General features: G+C 53.1%; 1 protein-coding gene across 1 annotated transcript in view; it reads left to right on the forward strand.

The window, feature by feature from the left end:
* Nucleotides 1-18794: 18794 nt before the first annotated feature.
* LOC137428338 (uncharacterized) overlaps nt 18795-19179 on the forward strand; it is a 116633-nt gene continuing 116248 nt past the window's right edge. Inside the window, exon 1 of the mRNA XM_078779076.1 lies at nt 18795-19056. Coding sequence (XP_078635202.1) covers nt 18998-19056 — 59 coding nt within the window. The 5' untranslated portion in view covers nt 18795-18997. The remainder of the gene's footprint in view (nt 19057-19179) is intronic.

A 19179-nucleotide genomic window follows, 5' to 3' on the forward strand; every position in this document is an offset into this window, starting at 1 on the left:
GACTGTCTCTGATGCAAGAAATGTTGTGTAGTAATTACCTGTGGTCCACCTGTGGCCAATTCAATTGATTGGACATGATTTAGAAAGAAGCACACCTTTCTATACAAGGTCCCACAGCTGACGGTGCATGTCAGAGCAGAAACTCCACCATGAAGACAAAGGAACTGTCCATAGAACTCTGAGATATAATTGTGAGGAAGCATAGATCTCGGAAGAGTATAAAACAATTTCTAGTGTTGAAAGTTCCCAAGAGCACAGTTAGCTCTATCATTAGAAAATGAAAAGACTATGGAACTACCCAGACTCTTCTTAGAGCTAGCTGTCCGACCAAACTGAGCAACCGGGCATGAAGGACCTAGGTCAGGGAGGTGACCAAGAACCCAATGATCACTCTGATGAACTACGAAGTTCCTGGGCTGAGATGGGAGAACCTGTCAGAAGGATAACAATCTCTGCAGCACTTCATAAATCTCAGCTTAATGGGAGAGCGGCCAGACGCAAGTCATTCCTGAGAAAAAGGCACATGCCAGCATACCTGGAGTTTGCAAAAAGGCACAGGATAGACTGAGCATGAGGCAAAAGACTCTGAGAGCACGAGGCAAATATTCTGTGGTCTGACGAGTTTAATGATTTGGCCTAAATACAAAGCACTGCATCTGGCAGAAACCGAGCACAGCTCATCACCCATCTAACACCATCCCTATCATGAAGCATGGTGGTGGCAGCATCATGCTATGGCGATGCTTTTCCACAGCAGTGACTGGGAGACTTGTAAGAATAGAGGAAACAATGAGTGGAGAAAAATATAGGCAAATCCTTGAGGGGAACCTGCTTCAGAGTGCAAAAGACCTTAGACTGTGGTGAAGATTTACATTTCAACAGAACAATGACCCCAAATGTACAGCCAAAGCAACACTGGAATGGCTTCAGAACAAGAACGTGAAAGTCCTTGAGTGGCCCAGCCAAAGCCCAGGCTTGAATCCCATTGAGAATCTGTGGAAAGACTTGAAGATTGCTGTTCATCGACGCTCCCCATCTCACTTCACAAAGCTTGAGCAAATCTACAAAGAAGAATTGGAGAAACTCCCCAAATCCAGATGTGCAAAGCTGATACAGACATACCCAAGAAGACTCAGAGCTGTAATCCTTACCAAAGGCGCTTCTACGAAGAATTCATTGAGGCAGCTGAATACTTGTGTAAATTAGATATTTCTGGATTTCATTTTCAAAATATTTGTAAAAATTTAGGAAAACATTTTTTTCTTTGTCATTTTGGGGTATTTTGTGAAGATTGGTGACAAAGAATTTCAATTGAATCCATTTTAAATTCAGACTGTCACAGAAAAATGTGAAAAAGTCAACTGGTGTAAATACTGTTATGTGACTTCTCAGTTAAGACCGTGAGTGAGCCACGGATGGAAACGAGCATTACTGTGAGGCGTTCAACTCAAATTTATGGCGTATGATAGGCGAGCTGGAAGACGAACACCGACTCACCTGTACAGGCCCGCGCAGGCATCTTCACGCTGCAAATTAACTCAGCTGGGACGGGTTGGAAAATTGTTTGGGAAAAATAATACAAGGGTATATTATATAAATATCAGGACAGGAAAAACGCGGTGGTAACTAAAACCCCATAATGAGCGCTCCGACACACAGAACCAGACACAGCCAAAGGGATGGCAAAACGGGAATGAAAATAAAGAGGTGTGATTTTATGTGTGCTTCGCTCAATCGGATGGCGTCGACGGGATGGTCAGGCCCCGAGCGCGCAGTCCGGACTTGGCGGGAAGTTGGCCTCCTGTGGCTTCCCGCGCGAGGCGAACAAGCAGGTGCGCAGCCGGCTCCCCTGGTGTGTCCGTCCTCAGGTGTTCGGCACATGAACCGCGATGCACCCAACGTCCGGTATCAAAAGGGAGAGAGAGTCGAGGGTGAAGGAAGGTGTGAGGGCAAGAGGTCGAGGTATAGGAATTGCGAGGGCAGTAGAGACCGATGTCCGGGCACGAAGGGATCCAGAACGAGAGGGGCAAGATGCCGGCCAGCCAGTTCTTTTATCGCCCGTCGTCTGACATCAGCAGCACCTCCATCCAATCCCCACAAGCCAACAGCACTCCACCAAAGGCCGCTCGCTTCTCCCTCATGCCATCGGTTGGTGGCCAATCAGCGCGTCGCTTCCCTCGTCCAATCGCTGCCCCTCTGGGCGTGTCTTTCGCCTGCTTGCTTTGATGTTGCCATGCAAGCTTGTGATGTAGCTGGCCGCGGTTCCATTGGTAATGTCCAGAACTGACTTGTTGGGTGGTTTTATTGTGGGGGGAAATATTTAATTTGTGTACTAGGGCCATTCTATTGTAATATGTCCAAAGTGCGGTGCCATAAAGGACAACGGGATGATTACTAGGTTCTGCGGACAGGGGCATTAGCATAATCCCGATGATAACAAGCATTCTGAGTATTGCGCTGCAATACATGTCCCCTACCAAAGTTCAACGTGCCATAACTTTGTCAAAAATGATCGAATATGCAAATTTATGGACGGTTGATGCTGGTTTTCAAACTTGATCTGAGGTATGCTGAGACATGTGTGTCACGCCTCGCCTCGTTGATAAGCCTGCAAGGTCGCTCGTGGAGTGGCCTGCACGTATTGCACTGTGTGAATTATATAAATTATTACCAACTCACGGTCTGAGGTACTAGCGATTCAAGAGATATCCATTTTTAAAATATTTTCGTTTAATTAACGATATCTGCCAAACCACGTGCCCTATCGCAAATTCCAAAAGGACATTTTAGTAGACTGACATGCTGAACAGATCTGTGAAGTTTCCCCTCGATTGGATCAAAATGAGGGAGGAGCTCGGTTCTAAAGGTTCATGCTTAAAAACGTCATAACTCTGAAACCATGTGATGCATGACGTCATGCTCGTTGACTTTTTTGTTCGTCATGGGTATGCGATTCTGCCTGCAAAGTTTGGCCTCGATCTGTTCAGCCGTTGCAGAGAAAAAGGGGTTTTCGTGTTTTCACGAAAAACAATATGGCGGCCGAACCACATGACCTGTGACGTCATAATTACCAATAAAATATTCTACAGACCGAGTCCCCCCTACGGTGAAAATTTGATCTCAATCGGTCCTATTATTGCAGAGAAAATGGTTTTAAAAAGAAATTAAAGCTTAAAATATAGACGGTGGTGAGTTTCACTTTTTTCACATTTTGTTATGTTGCAGCCTTATGCTGAAATCGTTTAAATTCATTTTTTCCCTCATCAATCTACACTCAATACCCAATAATGACAAAGAGAAAACAGGATTTTAGAAAGCTTTGCAAATGTATTAAAAAGAAAAAACTGAAATATCACATTTACATAAGTATTCAGACCCTTTGCTATGACACTTGAAATTTAGCTCAGGTGCCTCCCATTTCTCTTCATCATCTTTGAGATGTTTCTACACCTTGATTGGAGTCCACCTGTGGTAAATTCAATTGATTGGACATGATTTGGAAAGGTACACACCTGTCTATATAAGGTCTCACAGCTGGCAATGCATATCGGAGCAAAAACCAAGCCATGAGGTCGAAGGAACTGCCTGCAGAGCTCAGAGACAGGATTGTGTCGAGGCACAGATTTGGGGAAGCCGACAAAAAAAATTCTGCTGTATTGAAGGTTCTCAAGAGCACAGTGGCCTCCATAATTCTTAAATGGAAGAAGTTTGGAACAACCAGGACTCTTCCTAGAGCTGGCCGCCCGGCCAAACTGAGCAATCGGGGGAGAAGGGCCTTTGTAAGAGAGGTGACACATAACCCGATGGTCACTCTGGCTGAGCTCCAGAGATCCTGTGTGGAGATGGGAGAAACTTCCAGAAGGACAACCATCACTGCAACACTCCACCGATCTGGGCTTTATGGCAGAGTGGCCAGACGGAAGACTCTCTTCAGTGAAAGACACATGAAAGCCCGCTTGGAGTTTGCAAAAAAGCACCTAAAGGACTCTCAGACTGTGAGAAATAAGATTCTGTGGTCTGATGAAACCAAGATTGAACTGTTTGGCTTCCGTCTGGGAAGGGGGGAGGGGGGTTTCGGAAAGGTATAAAACACATGGACACTGCTAGAACTTCTAGGAAAGAAAGAAGTTGGTATTTTAAAAAAGTGAATCTGTGGTGAATTAACGGGGGTAAGAGTAGATCAACGTTTTGGATGGGGGAAGATAAGAGATGGTGGTGAACAGCTGTTTTAAAGACCTGGAGGGTGGAGTGGGATTGAAGAGAGTGAGGGAGTTTGTTCCAGAGGTGGGAGAAAAGAGGAATGAAGGAGTGAAGGTCAGCAGAGAGTCTTGATTTTGGCAGTTTAACCATAAGAGGGTTGCAGGCAGATCTTGTGCGACCTGTAGGAATATTTGGGGGACAGAGCACAGAGAGAGCTGGGGGAGCAAGGCCGGAGAGGAGTCGGTAGAAGACAGAAAGACCACCTACCTGCCTGCGGTGAGTGAGTGAAAGGCCCTCAGAGATAGCTTCATCGTGGGAGATTCCAATGATTCTGAAAGCTTTGGTTTCAACAGCGTGAAGCCGAGCCAGGTGTGAGGCAGGAGCACCAGCCCATAGGGGAGAACAGTATTCCATTGAGCTGCGGATGAAAGCCTTGTATGTGGTGAGGAGCTCAGGTGTGCCTAGGAAGGACTTCGCACGACGGAGGATGCCCAGTCGGCGACTGGCTTTGGAGGCCAGCTTGGAAATGTGGTTTTCCCAAGAAAGATCATGGCAGATAGTGAGACCCAAAAGCTTGAGCGACAGAACTTCTTGGAGAGGATTGTTGAGAAAGTAGATGGGAGGGTTGTCCAGTAGATCTTTTCGGAGAGACATAGTAAGAGTGTGAGATTTGTAAAGATAAGAGGGCTGTGAGATAAGAGGGCTTTCTTTTCATACAACGTCTGCTGCTGCCCATAATTACTAGAGGAGGACACTTTGTTTTGCAAGTGAAGAATTTGTGTCTTCACCAGATCTATATTTGCATCGTGATCCCGAGTACTGTCGTGAAAATCTTTGACAAAAAACTCTAATTTGAGTTTTAGCGTTGTCCCACCACTGACGTAAACATGAGAACTCTTTATCCATCGTGATGTAATGTGCCCAAAAGGCCCTAAAGGATGCAACAAAGAATTCGTTTTGAAGAAGTGTTGTGTTTAACTTCCAATGAGAGAGAAGAGAAGAGAAGAGAAAAGAAAAGAAAAGAAAAGAAGAGAAAAGAAAAGAAAAGAAAAGAAAAGAAAAAAGAAAGCGGAAGAGGAGAGCGAGAGAGAACGAACATCTGCTTAGCTTTGTGCTAATGACGTCATAAGCCAAAGACGCCTTTATATGGATCGATGATACCTCCCTCGACTGAGTTTCTGCAAAGTGGATGGAAAAAGCTTGTTAATTCAGCGCTGTAGATTCGCCTGCATTGAGTGGGGTAGGTTTAGTGGGGTTAAGGTAGGGAGCATAGGCGGATCCAGCCTCCAGGGAGGGGTAGGGGTAGTGGGAGGTGGGGAGGGGGGGGCAGGGCGTACGCACCCACCCCCCCCCCTTCAGATTTTCGATGATAAGTGATTTTGGATGAAGTCCAGTGGTAGGTACAGAGTGGTGGCACCATTCAACTTTCTCTTCATGTGTCAATTGTGCGTGTGTTTACAGGATACACACGTGGTGAGGGGTATCGTGTTAATTACTATTTAAAGCACATTGAATGTGTGTTTCCCAATCGTGCTGTTCATTTTTTTTTTTCAGTGCATTAAATGCGCAGTTCCCAATTGGCACATCAGAATGCACAGTTATCAATCGTTACGTTATGCTATGTAATCAAGGGTTACATTATGTAACATAATTAAGTGTTACGTTATGTAATGTAATCAAGAGTTACATTATGTAACATAATTAAGTGTTACGTTATGTTTTGTAATCAAGTAACATAGCATAACTCACCTTCACTCCTTCATTCCTCTTTTCTCCGGCCTCTGGAACAAACTCCCTCACTCTCTTCAAACCCACTCCACCCTCCAGGTCTTTAAAACAGCTGTTCACCACCATCTCTTATCTTCCCCCATCCAAAACCATGATCTTTTCTACCCCCGCTAATTTCACCCCAAATCCACTTTTTTGAAACACCAACTTCTGTCCTGGAAGTCATTGGTGGCTTTGTGTTTTATACTTCTCCCATCCCCCCCCCCCCCCCCCCCCTTCCCACGCCTCCTCTCCCCAAGCCCTCTCCCTCCCACACATCTCCCTGCTCTCAAATGTTGTGTTTGTGTGCTTCCCCTTCTCTCCCCATCTTGTCTTCCGCTCCCTATTTTTATATATTTTGTTTGTCTGGTTGATTTGTTTGTGAAATAAATGTTAGCTCTTTCACGAGCCTCGTTTCAGTATACAAAAAAAAGAAAAAGTGTTACATTAGGTAACGTAATCAAGTGTTACGTTATTTTTACAAAATCAAGCATTAGGTTATGTAATCAAGTGTTACGTTAAGTTATGCAATCAAGCATTATGCTAAGTTACGTAGTCAAGTGTATGTTATGTAACAAAGTGTTATGTTATGTAATAAAGTGTTATGTAATGTTATGTAATCAAGAGTTACGTTTCTCAATCAAGAGTTACATTACATTACGTAATCAATCATTATGTTAAGTAATCAAGTGTTTCGTTATGTTACGTAATCAATCATTACGTTCAGTGATGTAATCAAGCATTATGCTATGTTACGTAATCAAGTGCTACGTTAAGTGATGTAATCAAGCATTATGTTATGTTACATAATCAAGCGTTACGTTAAGTGACGTAATCAAGCATTACGTTAAGTGATGTAATCAAGCGTTATGCTATGTTACGTAATCAAGCGTTACGTTAAGTGATGTAATCAAGCATTATGTTATGTTACATAATCAAGCGTTACGTTAAGTGACGTAATCAAGCGTTACGTTAAGTGATGTAAACAAGCGTTACGGTCAGTGACGTAATCAAGCGTTATGTTATGTTATGTAATCAAGCGTTATGTTAAGTCATGTAATCAAGCGTTATGCTATGTTATGTAATCAAGTGTTATGTTATATAATAAAGTGTTATGTTATGTTATGCAATCAAGAGTTACGTTTCTCAATCAAGAGTTACATTACATTACGTAATAAAGTGTTATGTTATGTAATAAAGTGTTATGTTATGTAATAAAGTGTTATGTTATGTTATGCAATCAAGAGTTACGTTTCAAGTGTTATGTTATGTAATCAAGCATTACGTTGTCATGTAATCAAGCGTTATGCTATGTTATGTAATCAAGTGTTATGTTATATAATAAAGTGTTATGTTATGTTATGCAATCAAGAGTTACGTTTCTCAATCAAGAGTTACATTACATTATGTAATAAAGTGTTATGTTATGTAATAAAGTGTTATGTCATGTAATAAAGTGTTATATTATGTAATAAAGTGTGATGTTATGTAATAAAGTGTTATGTTATGTTATGTTATGCAATCAAGAGTTACGTTTCTCAATCAAGAGTTACATTACATAACGTAATCAAGTGTTATGTTAGGTAATAAAGTGTTATGTTATGTTATGTAATCAAGCGTTATGCTATGTTACGTAATCAAGTGTTATGTTATGTAATAAAGTGTTATGTCATGTTATGTAATCAAGAGTTACGTTTCTCAATCAAGAGTTACATTACTGTGGCGGACACGATGGCGCTGGCGCGGTGACATCATTCCGTGCACCAAGAGGGTGTCGGCCACGCCCGAGGGGTAGGCGTGGCCTCGGGATATACACGGGGCGCGCAGCCCCGAGCACCTCAGTGCTATAGTTGAGCTTTGCAATAAAGACTCTTTTTTGGTTACCTGCGTTGTTGCTTCTCTTCTTGGCTAACAAGTCGTGTGCATAGCACCGCACTTCACTGGTGACCTCGACGCTGGTTCAGCCGCCGTTGACCAACAGAACGCGCCATGGCCAACAACGTGGTAGCGGTGAAGCTCCCCGAGTTTTGGGAAGCTCAGGCCGAAGTATGGTTCGTGCAGGCCGAGGCACAGTTCCGACTTTGAGGCGTAACGGCGGATGAGACGCGGTATTACCACGTCATCGCCACCCTCGGGCACGGCACAGCCGCCCGAGTCGTGTCCGTCCTGTGGAACCCACCGGCCGACCACAGGTACGAGGTGCTTAAGCGTCTCCTCATCGCCACGTTCAGCCTCACAGAGTGCGAGCGGGCCGACCGCCTCCTGGACCTTCCCAAACTCGGCGACACACGACCATCGGTCCGGATGGACTACATGCTTTCGCTACTGGGTGACAAAGCCCCGGATTTTTTTTATTCCGGGCGCTCTTTCTACGCCAGCTGCCAGCACAGGTACGCCTCGCGTTGGCCGGTTCCAAAATAAAGGAACCGCGCGCGCTGGCCGTCGAGGCCGACAAGTTTTTCGCGGCTTGTGAGATGCGGGCGAGCTTCGGTGCGGCCGTCGCGGATCTCGAGGCTGATGCGCATGCACACCTTGTGGGTCCCGAGGCTGATGCCGATGCACACCGCGTGGCCGCCGCCACGCCCCGCCCACCACCACCGCGAAAACCGCGGCCTCCGCCTTCGCCGCAAACCTGGTGCCGTTTCCACGCCAGGTTTGGCCACAAGGCGAGGAATTGTTGCCCGCCGTGCTCGTTTGGCAAGTCGGGAAACTACCAAGCCGGCGCTCGGTAGCGGCCCTGAGCATCGGCCATTCCGGCAGCCTCCTTTTTGTCACGGACACCTTGTCCGGGCGTCGCTTCCTCTGCGACACAGGCGCACAGGTGAGCATTATCCCCGCCTCCACGTCCGACAAGCGAACCGCGGGCCAGGGCCCCGCGTTGCTTGCAGCCAACGGTACAACCATACGCACATTCGGGAAGCGCTGCCTCTCCCTGCGGTTCGGAGGGCAACGCTTTCAATGGACGTTCGTAACCGCCAGCGTGCCCATGGCATTGCTCGGTGCGGATTTCCTATGTGCAAATGGGCTGTTGGTGGATGTGAAGAACAGACGCCTCGTCCAGGCGGAAACGTTCAGCTCGCTTGCTTGCACGCTGAGCAGTTCGTTGGGCAGCTCCATGAGCGGCTCACCGAGCGGCTCGCCAAGCGGCTCGCTGAGCGGTTCGATCCCGGCGAGGTTGGTCTGTACGCTACCGGCAGCGGACGAGTTCACCCGCCTCCTCGCCAGCTTCCCGGCCCTCACGCGGCCCACCTTCTCGGCGGTGGCCGTCAAGCACGGGGTGGAACATCACATCCCCACCGTCGGGCCACCGGTCTATGCCTGGGCATGCCGCCTCGAGCCGACGAAGCTCGCGGTGGCAAAGGCGGAGTTCGCTACGCTGGAGCGGCTGGGCATCGTACGGCGCTCCAAGAGTGCTTGGGCGTCGCCACTGCACATCGTGCCGAAGCCCGGCGGGGGATGGCGGCCGTGCGGGGACTACCGCCGCCTCAACGATGCCACCACCTCCGACCGCTACCCGGTCCCTCACATTCAGGACTTTTCCACCCGGTTGGCGAAAATGTCCTTCTTTTCTAAGGTGGACCTCATTCGCGGGTACCACCAGGTCCCCGTCAGGCCGGAGGACGTACCGAAGACGGCCGTCATTTCACCATTCAGCCTCTTCGAGTTTCTTCGGATGCCCTTCGGTTTGAAGAATGCGGCTCAGGCGTTCCAACGATTGATGAACAGCGTCTTGCGTGACTTGGATTGTGTGTACGTCTACCTGGACGACATCCTTGTCGCAAGCGCGTCCCGCGAAGAGCACCTCCGCCACCTCCGCACGCTCTTCGAACGCCTGGGCCAGCATGGCCTGATCGTAAACCCCGCCAAGTGCCGGTTCGGCATCGCCGAAATCGACTTTTTGGGGCACCGCGTCACCAGGCACGGGGCCACCCCTCGCCGGCAAAGGTGAAGGCGGTCAAGGGGTTTCCGCGCCCCCGCACGATCAGGGGGCTCCAGGAGTTCCTGGGCATGGTAAACTTTTACCACCGTTTCCTGCCCCGCGTCGCCCTGCTCCTGCGCCCCTCCGAGGCCCTCCGGGGGAAGCCGGGCAAAGGTGACGTTGTTTGGACCGAGCAGATGGATGCGGCGTTCGCAGCCGCGAAGCTCGCCTTGGCTAACGCCACCATGCTCGCGCACCCAGCGCTCGATGCCCCGATCGCCCTCACCACCAACGCGTCGGACTATGCGGTGGGCGCGGTGCACGAGCAATGGGTGCGTGGTGCTTGGCAACCGCTGGCGTTTTTCAGCCGGCAGCTTCGCCCGCACGAACGCCGGTACAGCACCTTTGACCGTGAGTTGCTCGGGCTCCACCTGGCGGTCCGGCACTTCCGCCATCTGCTCTAGGGCCGTTCGTTCACGGCCTTCGTCGACCACAAACCCCTGGTTTTCGCGATGGCCAAGGTCGCCGAGCCATGGTCGGACCGGCAGCAGCGTCACCTCTCGGCCGTGTCCGAGTACACGAGGACATCCGGCACGTCGCGGGAAAGGACAACCCGGTGGCGGATTGCCTTTCCCGGTCCGTCGCCCACGCGGTCCACCTCAGGATCGACTACGCCCGGATGGCGGCGGACCAGACCGCCGACCCCGACGTCCAGGCCTTGCGGACCGCCGTCACAGGCCTTCGCGTCACCTAGGTGCCGTTCGACGGCACGGGCACGGCCCTCTTGTGCGACGTCTCCCTCGGGCGGCCGCGCCCCATCGTGCCCGCGGGCTGGCAGCGCCGGGTTTTTGAAGCCATCCACGGCCTGTCCCACCCGGGCACGAAGGCCTCCCAGAGGATGGTCGCCGACAAGTTCGTCTGGCATGGCCTCCGGAAGGCCGTCCACGATTGGACCAGGACGTGCCTCGCGTGCCAGCGCGCGAAGGTGCACCACCACACCCAGGCCCCGTTGGCCCCGTTCATGGTGCCCGAACGTCGGTTCGACCACGTTCACGTGGACTTGGTGGGACCTCTGCCCCCCTCGCGGGGTTTCACCCACGTCCTCACCATGGTGGACCGCACCACCCGGTGGCCTGAGGTCGTGCCTTTGGCGGCGACGACGGCGGCGGACGTCGCGCAGGCGTTCATCGCCATCTGGGTTGCCCGGTTCGGCGCCCCCTCGGACATTTCGTCCGACCGCGGCCCCCAGTTCACCTCGGAGCTCTGGGGGGCGGTCGCGCGGGGGCTCGGCGTCCAGCTGCACCGCACCATGGCCTACCACCCCCAGGCCAACGGCCTATGTGAGCGCTTCCACCACTCCTTGAAGTTCGCGCTCCGGGCCACCCTCCGCGACGGCGGCTGGGTCGACAGGCTCCCCTGGGTCGTGCTGGGCCTCTGGACGGCGCCCAAGGACGACCTGCGCGCATCCGCGGCGAAGTTGGTCTTCGGACAACAGCTGCGGGTGTCGGGCGAGTGCCTCCCCGACTCCACGGCACCATGGTCCGCGGCGCAGCAGCGCTCCGCACTGCAGGAGGCCGCCCGGAGGTTCGCCCCGGAGCTTCGCACAGCGGAGTATGTGTTCGTCCGCCACGACGCCCACCGGACGCCGCTGCAGCCCCCGTACAACGGGCCCTTCCGCGTGCTGGAGACCAGGGCGAAACACTTCACCCTCGACATCGGCGGTACTCCTGACCGCGTTTCGGTGGACCGCCTCAAGCCGGCCCACCTCGACGTGGACCACCCCCCGCCAGTGGCTCGGCCCCCGTGGCGGGGCCACCCCCCGGCGGGCGGACCGCCGGCACCGCCCGGCCTCGCCGGCACACCCCCCCCCCCCCCCACCCCGGTCCTGCACCCATCCCAGGTGCCGCCGGAGGCATCCCAGATGACATCCCGGCAGCCCAGACGCTGCCAGCCGCCAGAGGGCGCTTCGGCCGGGTCATCCGTTTGCCCCGCAAACTGACCCTTCCGCGCACCAAGAGGGTGTCGGCCACGCCCGAGGGGTAGGCGTGGCCTCGGGATATACACGGGGCGCGCAGCCCCGAGCACCTCAGTGCTATAGTTGAGCTTTGCAATAAAGACTTTTTGGTTACCTGCGTTGTTGCTTCTCTTCTTGGCTAACAAGTCGTGCGCATACGCATAGCACCGCACTTCATGACATTACGTTCCGGTAATCAAGCATTATGTTAAGTAATCAAGTGTTAAGTTATGTTACGTAATCAATCATTATGTTAAGTGACATTATCAAACGTTATGTTATGTAATCAAGCGTTATGTTACATAATCAAGCGTTATATTACGTCACAAAACCCAGCGTTGCGTTGCACAAATTACCTAAAAATAGCGTTGAAGGAGCTGGGGCTCCCACGTCGATCGGAAGAATGGACGCGACAAAAAGCTAGAATTCATCCGAGTTGCTTTAATGAAATCAAACACTCAGGCACACTGAAAACCCGTTTATCGGGCAGCAATATATAAACCAATTATCCCGGAGCGTTTGCCCAGGCCCGGCGCCAGGGGGCGTGGCCCAGCGTCCTGGCTGCGGCCTGGCAAGTTGAGGGCGAGCCTGCCCGGGCATGCCCGGGCATGCCCGGGCGTCCCGACCGAGGCCTGGCAAGTTGAGCGCGGGCCTGCCCGGGCGTCCTGGACGAGCCCGGCATGGTGATCGCTCCGCGTCCTTGATAGGTGCAAGGCGATTGTGAAAACCCAGCGGCAGCCGCTACACACGTCCCCCCAGAATCGACTTGCACCGGCAGGGTCAATTTGAGGGGGGTCCTGATGACCCGGCCGAAGCGACCCCTGGCGGGTCGTGGGAGGGGGTCCGGTGAGGTGGTGGGCGGTCGAGTGGGGGGCACCGTGGACGGGGGGCGGCCTCGCCGCGGCGGAAGGGCCACCCGTGGTGGGTGGTCGACGTCCACGTGCGCCGGCTTGAGGCGGTCCACCGCAATCCGGTCCGACCTGCCGCCGATGTCGATGACGAACGACTTGTCGTCCCGTCGCAGCACCCGGAAGGGCCCGTCGTACGGCGGCTGGAGTGGCCACCGATGTGCGTCGTGACGCACAAAAACATACTCCGCTGTGCGGAGTGCTGGGGGGACGTAGGACTGGGGGTCACCGTGGCGGGATGTTGGCACGGGGGCAAACCGTCGGGCGGCCTCCTGGAGGTCCGAGCGCTGGTGAGCTGCGGACCAGGGACTGGTAGCGTCGGGCACGAATTCGCCCGGGACGCGTAGCGCCTGGCCATAGACAAGCTCGGCGGTGGATGCCTGGAGGTCCTCCTTGGGGGCCGTGCGAAGGCCCAAAAGGACCCACGGCAGCCGGTCGGCCCAACCGCCGTCTTGAAGGCCGGCCATGAGCGCGGCCTTCATGGAGCGGTGGAATCGCTCGCACAACCCGTTTGCTTGGGGGTGGTAGGCCGTAGTACGGTGGAGCTTGACCCCCAGGTTGCGGGCGACCGCGCCCCACAGCTCGGAGGTGAACTGTGGTCCGCGGTCTGACGAGATGTCCGCCGAAGTGGGCGACCCAGGTGGCGATGAAAGCCTGCGCCACGTCGGCGGTGGTGGTGGAGACGAGGGGAACGGCCTCCGGCCACCTGGTGGTCCTGTCCACCATGGTGAGCAGGTGTGTGAACCCCCGTGACGGGGGGAGGGGGCCCACCAGATCCACGTTGACGTGGTCGAAACGTCGTTCGGGCACGGTGAAAGGTGCCAGCGGGGCCTGGGTGTGTCGGTGGACCTTGGCCCGTTGGCAGGCCGTGCAGGTGCTGGTCCAATCGCGGACGTCCCGACGAAGGCCGTGCCAGACGAAACGCGCCGACACCAGCTTCTGGGAAGCTTTCCGGCCCGGGTGGGAAAGGCCGTGGAGGGAGGCGAAGATGCGGCGTTGCCAGGTGACGGGCACGATGGGGCGAGGCTGGCCTTGGGAGACGTCGCAGAGCAGGACAGTGTCCGCGCAGGGGATGTCGGCCAGGCGGAGGCCCGTGTCCGCCGCCCGGAGGGCTTGCACCGTGGTGTCGGTGGTTTGGTCCGCCGCCATAAGCGCAAAATCCACGCCCAGGTGGACCGCGTTCGCGCTGGCCCGGGAAAGACAGTCGGCCACGGCGTTGTTTTTGCCGGCGACATGCCGGATGTCCGTGGTAAACTCCGACACGGCGGAGAGGTGGCGCTGTTGGCGGGCCGACCATGGCTCCGTGACCTTGGCCATGGCGTAAACCAACGGCTTGTGGTCGACGAACGCCGTGAAAGGTCGGCCCTCCAGGAGGTGGCGGAAATGGCGGACGGCCAGGTGTAGACCGAGGAGCTCCCGGTCAAACGTGCTGTATTTGAGCTCGTTCGGCCGGAGCTGCCGGCTGAAAAAAGCGAGTGGCTGCCAAACCCCGTTCACCCATTGCTCATGTACGGCACCCACCGCGTAGTCGGAGGCATCCGTGGTGAGGGCGATGGGAGCGTTGAGCACTGGGTGAGCGAGCAGTGTTGCGTCGGCGAGGGCCCGCTTTGAGCGTTGGAAGGCCGCATCCATTGCTGCGGACCAGGCGATGTCGTGCTTGGCCGGCTTGTCCCGGAGGGCTTCGTAGAGGGGCCGCATGAGTTGAGCAGCGCGGGGCACGAAGCGGTGATAAAAATTCACCATTCCCAGGAATTCCTGCAGGGCCTTTATGGTGCGGGGACGCGGGAACGTGGTGATGGCCTCGACCTTGGTTGGCAGCGGCACGGCCCCGTTTTTGGTGATGTGGTGGCCCAAAAAATCAACGGCCGTCGTGCCGAAGTGGCATTTGGCCGGGTTGACGATGAGGCCGTGCTCGCTGAGGCGCCCGAACAGTGTTCGGAGGTGGAGGAGGTGCTCGGCCCGGGACGTGCTGGCGACGAGGATGTCGTCCAGGTAAACGAAAAGGAACGGCAGGTCACGCAGCACGCCGTCCATCAAGCGCTGGAACGCCTGAGCCGCGTTCTTGAGACCAAACGGCATCCGCAAGAATTCGAATAAGCCGAACGGCGTGATGACTGCCGTTTTAGGGACGTCGGCCGCCCTGACAGGTACCTGGTGATATCCCCGTATGAGATCAATTTTCGAAAAAATGACCCGTCCCGCCAGACGGGCGGAGAAGTCTTGGATATGCGGGATCGGGTACCTGTCGGGGGTGGTAGCGTCATTGAGACGGCGGTAGTCGCCACACGGGCGCCATCCACCCCCCGGCTTTGGCACGATGTGCAGTGGCGAGGCCCACGCGCTATCGGAGCGCCGCACGATGCCGAGGTGCTCCAACGCGTCGAATTCGGCCTTCGCTACGGCGAGCTTGGCTGGGTCGAGGCGGCGGGCCCTGGCGTAGACCGGCGGGCCCGTGGTTGGTATGTGGTGCTCGATCCCATGCCGTACTGCGACGGCCGAAAACGTCGGCCGCGTGAGGGCCGGGAACTCCGTGAGCAGGCGAGCAAACTCGTTCGCCGCCGGGACGGTGCATGCCAGCTCGGTCGGCGCGGAGCTGCTCAATGTGCATACCAGGGAGCTGAAGGTTTCAGCGTTGATTAAACGACGCCGTTGGACGTCCACCAGCAGTCCGTGTGCGCAGAGGAAGTCGGCGCCTAGCAGAGCCATGGGCACGTTGGCGGTTACAAACATCCAAGCAAAGCGTTGGCCGCCGAAGCAGAGGGTGACGTTGCACGGGCCGAAGGTGCGGATAGTCGATCCGTTGGCCGCAACCAAGGAGGGGCTGCAAACCGCGGATTGCCTGTCCTGGTCGGAGGCGGGTATGACGCTCAGTTGGGCGCCGGTGTCGCACAGGAAGCGCCGTCCGGACGCTTTATCCGTGATGAACAGTAAGTTGCCCGTGTGGCCGGCGCTCATGGCTGGTAATGAACGCCGGCCCGGCCGTTTCCCGGCCTGCCGAAGGTGCACGGGGGTCGGCATGTCCGGGCCTTCTGTCCGAACCTGGCATGATAGTAACACCACGCTTGGTCAGGTGGAGGCCTCGGTCGTCGTGCTGGAGGTGGTCGGCTCGGTAGAGCGGCCGCCAATTGCGTCGGCAGTTCGGCCGTCGACCGTGCCGGGTGCTCGGGCGCCATGGGTGTTGCGTCGGACGGCGGTGGGTCCCATGTCGCCGCTGCGATGCGCTGTCCTGCAGCGGAGATCTTGTCGGCTTCTCTGGCAAGGGCCCGGGGATCTGTGATCGTCGTGCTTGCCAGGGCGAGGCGTACCGGGTTAGGCAGCTGACGGAGGAACAGCTCCCGGAACAGGAATGCCGGAGAGTGCTCGCCGAGCAGTGAAAGCATGTAGTCCATTCGCTCGGAAGGGCGCGTGTCGCCGAGCTCAGGCAGTTCGAGCAGGCGCCGTGCGCGTTCCGCCGATGGGAGGGCGAAAGCATCGAGGAGCAGCTTCTTAATCGCGCTGTATTTGTCAGCGGCTGGCGGGCTTTCGAGGAGGCTCAGGGCGCGGGCCGCGGTAGCCGACCCGAGCGCAGCTACCACATGGTGGAAGCGGGTGTCGTCGGCCGTGACGCCTCGCAGGGCGAACTGGGACTCCGCCTGCGCGAACCAAACCGCCGCGTGAGCCTCCCAGAAGGTAGGCAGTTTAAGGGCGACTGCCGTGTCCATGTCGATAGGTCACCAATGAAGGAGCTGGGACTCCCACGTCGATCGGAAGAATGGACGCGACAAAAAGCTAGAATTCATCCGAGTTGCTTTAATGAAATCAAACACTCAGGCACACTGAAAACCCGTTTATCGGGCAGCAATATATATACCAATTATCCCGGAGCGTTTGCCCAGGCCCGGCGCCAGGGGGCGTGGCCCAGCGTCCTGGCTGCGGCCTGGCAAGTTGAGGGCGAGCCTGCCCGGGCGTCCTGGACGAGCCCGGCATGGTGATCGCTCCGCGTCCTTGATAGGTGCAAGGCGATTGTGAAAACCCAGCGGCAGCCGCTACAGCGTTACGTATTACGTAATCAAGCGTTGTGTTATGTTACATAATCAAGCGTTATATTTACGTCACAAAACCCAGCGTTACGTTGCACAAATTACCTAAAAATAGCGTTACGTATTACGTAATCAAGCGTTGCGTTATGTTACGTAATAAAGCGTTGCATTATGTTACAAAACCAAGCGTTACGATGCGCAAATTACTAAAAAATAGCGTTACCTATTACGTAATCAAGCGTTGTGTTATGTTACGTAATAAAGCGTTGCATTATGTTACAAAACCAAGCGTTACGATGCGCAAATTACTAAAAAATAGCGTTACGTAATTTTGAACGGCCGTATTTTGGGGTTAAACAAAACGTGACTGTGTGACGAATTGGCTCGTTCTGATATAACCGTTGCGGAGCGTGACATGGTGAGAGGTGTCAAGTTAATTATTTATTAGCGCATTAAATGTGTGTTTCCCAATCGGCCCATTACCGGATTTTGTCATAGGTTGTGACCACGACCACAGCGCGGTCAATCTTGTTTTGACTCAGGATTCCAGATGGCCAAGTGGGCTCACCAGTTCGCCATGTTGGCCCATTAGTCATGGGCCTTGGCGAATCTGCTGAACGATTGTGACAGGGAAGAATGCAAGGAACTGCACAAACGTCCAAGACCGCAGGAAATGCCATTTCCGACCGACGATCATATTTTCAGAATCTCCTGGGGGGAGAACCCCGCGGACATGACATACACGACAGTGATATTAGGTGGTTTGCCATTGCCCTCCCAGCAGTTGTAGTAAGGGCAATCATTTGTTCAGGATGCCGGTGATAACTCGTCTTTTATTGGCGTGGGACACAGTGGGATTTTTAACATCCACCAACTAATGACAGCAGACGAGACACCCGGCTTAACGTCCATCTGAGGTACTATATGGAGGTATGGCACACACACCGAATGAATCACCTGCCTGTGAAACACCGACATGAAGCTGGGCAAAGAAATGCAACAAGTGGATAAAAAGGTAAAGAGATGAAAGTCATCAGCAGAGAGTATACCTCTGCCAAGTGAACAGTTTACGTTTTGTATCCCACTGATTGGTCGGATCTGGATCCAGATCTTCACCATAATGGAATCTGTTTGTCCTTGTCAGACACCCAACCTCTCCACCAAGTTTCGTCCAAATCCGTCCACAACTTTTTGAGATATTTTGTTCACAAACAGACAGACAGGGGTGAAAACATAACCTCCATCCCCACCTTTGGTGGTGCAGGTAATTACAAGGAAAAAAGAATAACAATGTAATAGAGCTAAATAAATAGTATTTGGCCATCAAGAAAAAGGTCTTTCTCCCATGTTCATGTTTCTTTATCATATTTTACCACCAAAACACCATATGCAATCATGTCATATTCATTATTTTCTCACAGAATGGAAACGACCAATTCACAGTGAATGGAAACAAAATGGCGTACACGGACCACGTGACCGGGCACGTCACGTCTCAACTCGACATAAAACAAGGACTCGAGTGGGACGGAGAAATGCAGGATTTTTTTCTACATATACTACTTTACGGCACCAATACTTGCAGTGACGATATTTGAGAATCGTAAAAAGCAGAAAAAGTGACTTCATGATTGAATCATTCGTTTAATCATTCGTCCGTTTTAATAGTATTCGTCTGTGAATTAGCATTCGTTAGCATTAGCATTAGCATTAGCATTCGTTAGCATTCGTCATTCGTCTGTGATTCGAAGGAGCTGTGGTATATAACGATAATAAGATGCAGTTTAGCTGGCTTCCGTCTCTTCGCAACCCATAAGTGTGAACTTCACTTTTTGCAATTAAGTAAAATTTCCCTAAAGAGTTTGTGTGACGGAAAATTATTCATGGAATTACTTCATGAGGCATTAGGTATATTTGTCTAAAGTGAACGAATAATAAAAGTCAAAAGCAGCTGATGCGGAAATGACGTCAAAAGCGTTGCGCCAATAGCAGAAGCCGTACAATTTAAAATTGTGCGGGCCGGGTAAACGTTTTCATCGTGTAAACGTTTATTGCGTTCGTGTTAACGACCGTTTGTGTTTCTTACGGCCGTGTTTTTGGCAAATGGTTTGTGAGAATTTAAGGAATTTGATAGTTTGTTTCGAGGGAACATTCCTTTCCCTTTGGACTTATGGATTCTGACGCGGTGCGAGTTTGCGTTCGTATCCGTCCATTACCATTGCTTAGCAGGTATTGGTAAACTCGATTGTTTGTGTCGGCTTCATCGTTTTGGTGCAAATGTGCTCATGGCGCTGCATATCCAATGTGGTTGTTTGTTGTTTCCACACGTGTAACTTCTACAGGCCAACGGTC

The sequence above is a fragment of the Myxine glutinosa genome, chromosome 5, assembly GCF_964187855.1.
Source record: "Myxine glutinosa chromosome 5, kmMyxGlut1.1, whole genome shotgun sequence".
Taxonomy (NCBI): Eukaryota; Metazoa; Chordata; class Myxini; order Myxiniformes; family Myxinidae; genus Myxine; species Myxine glutinosa.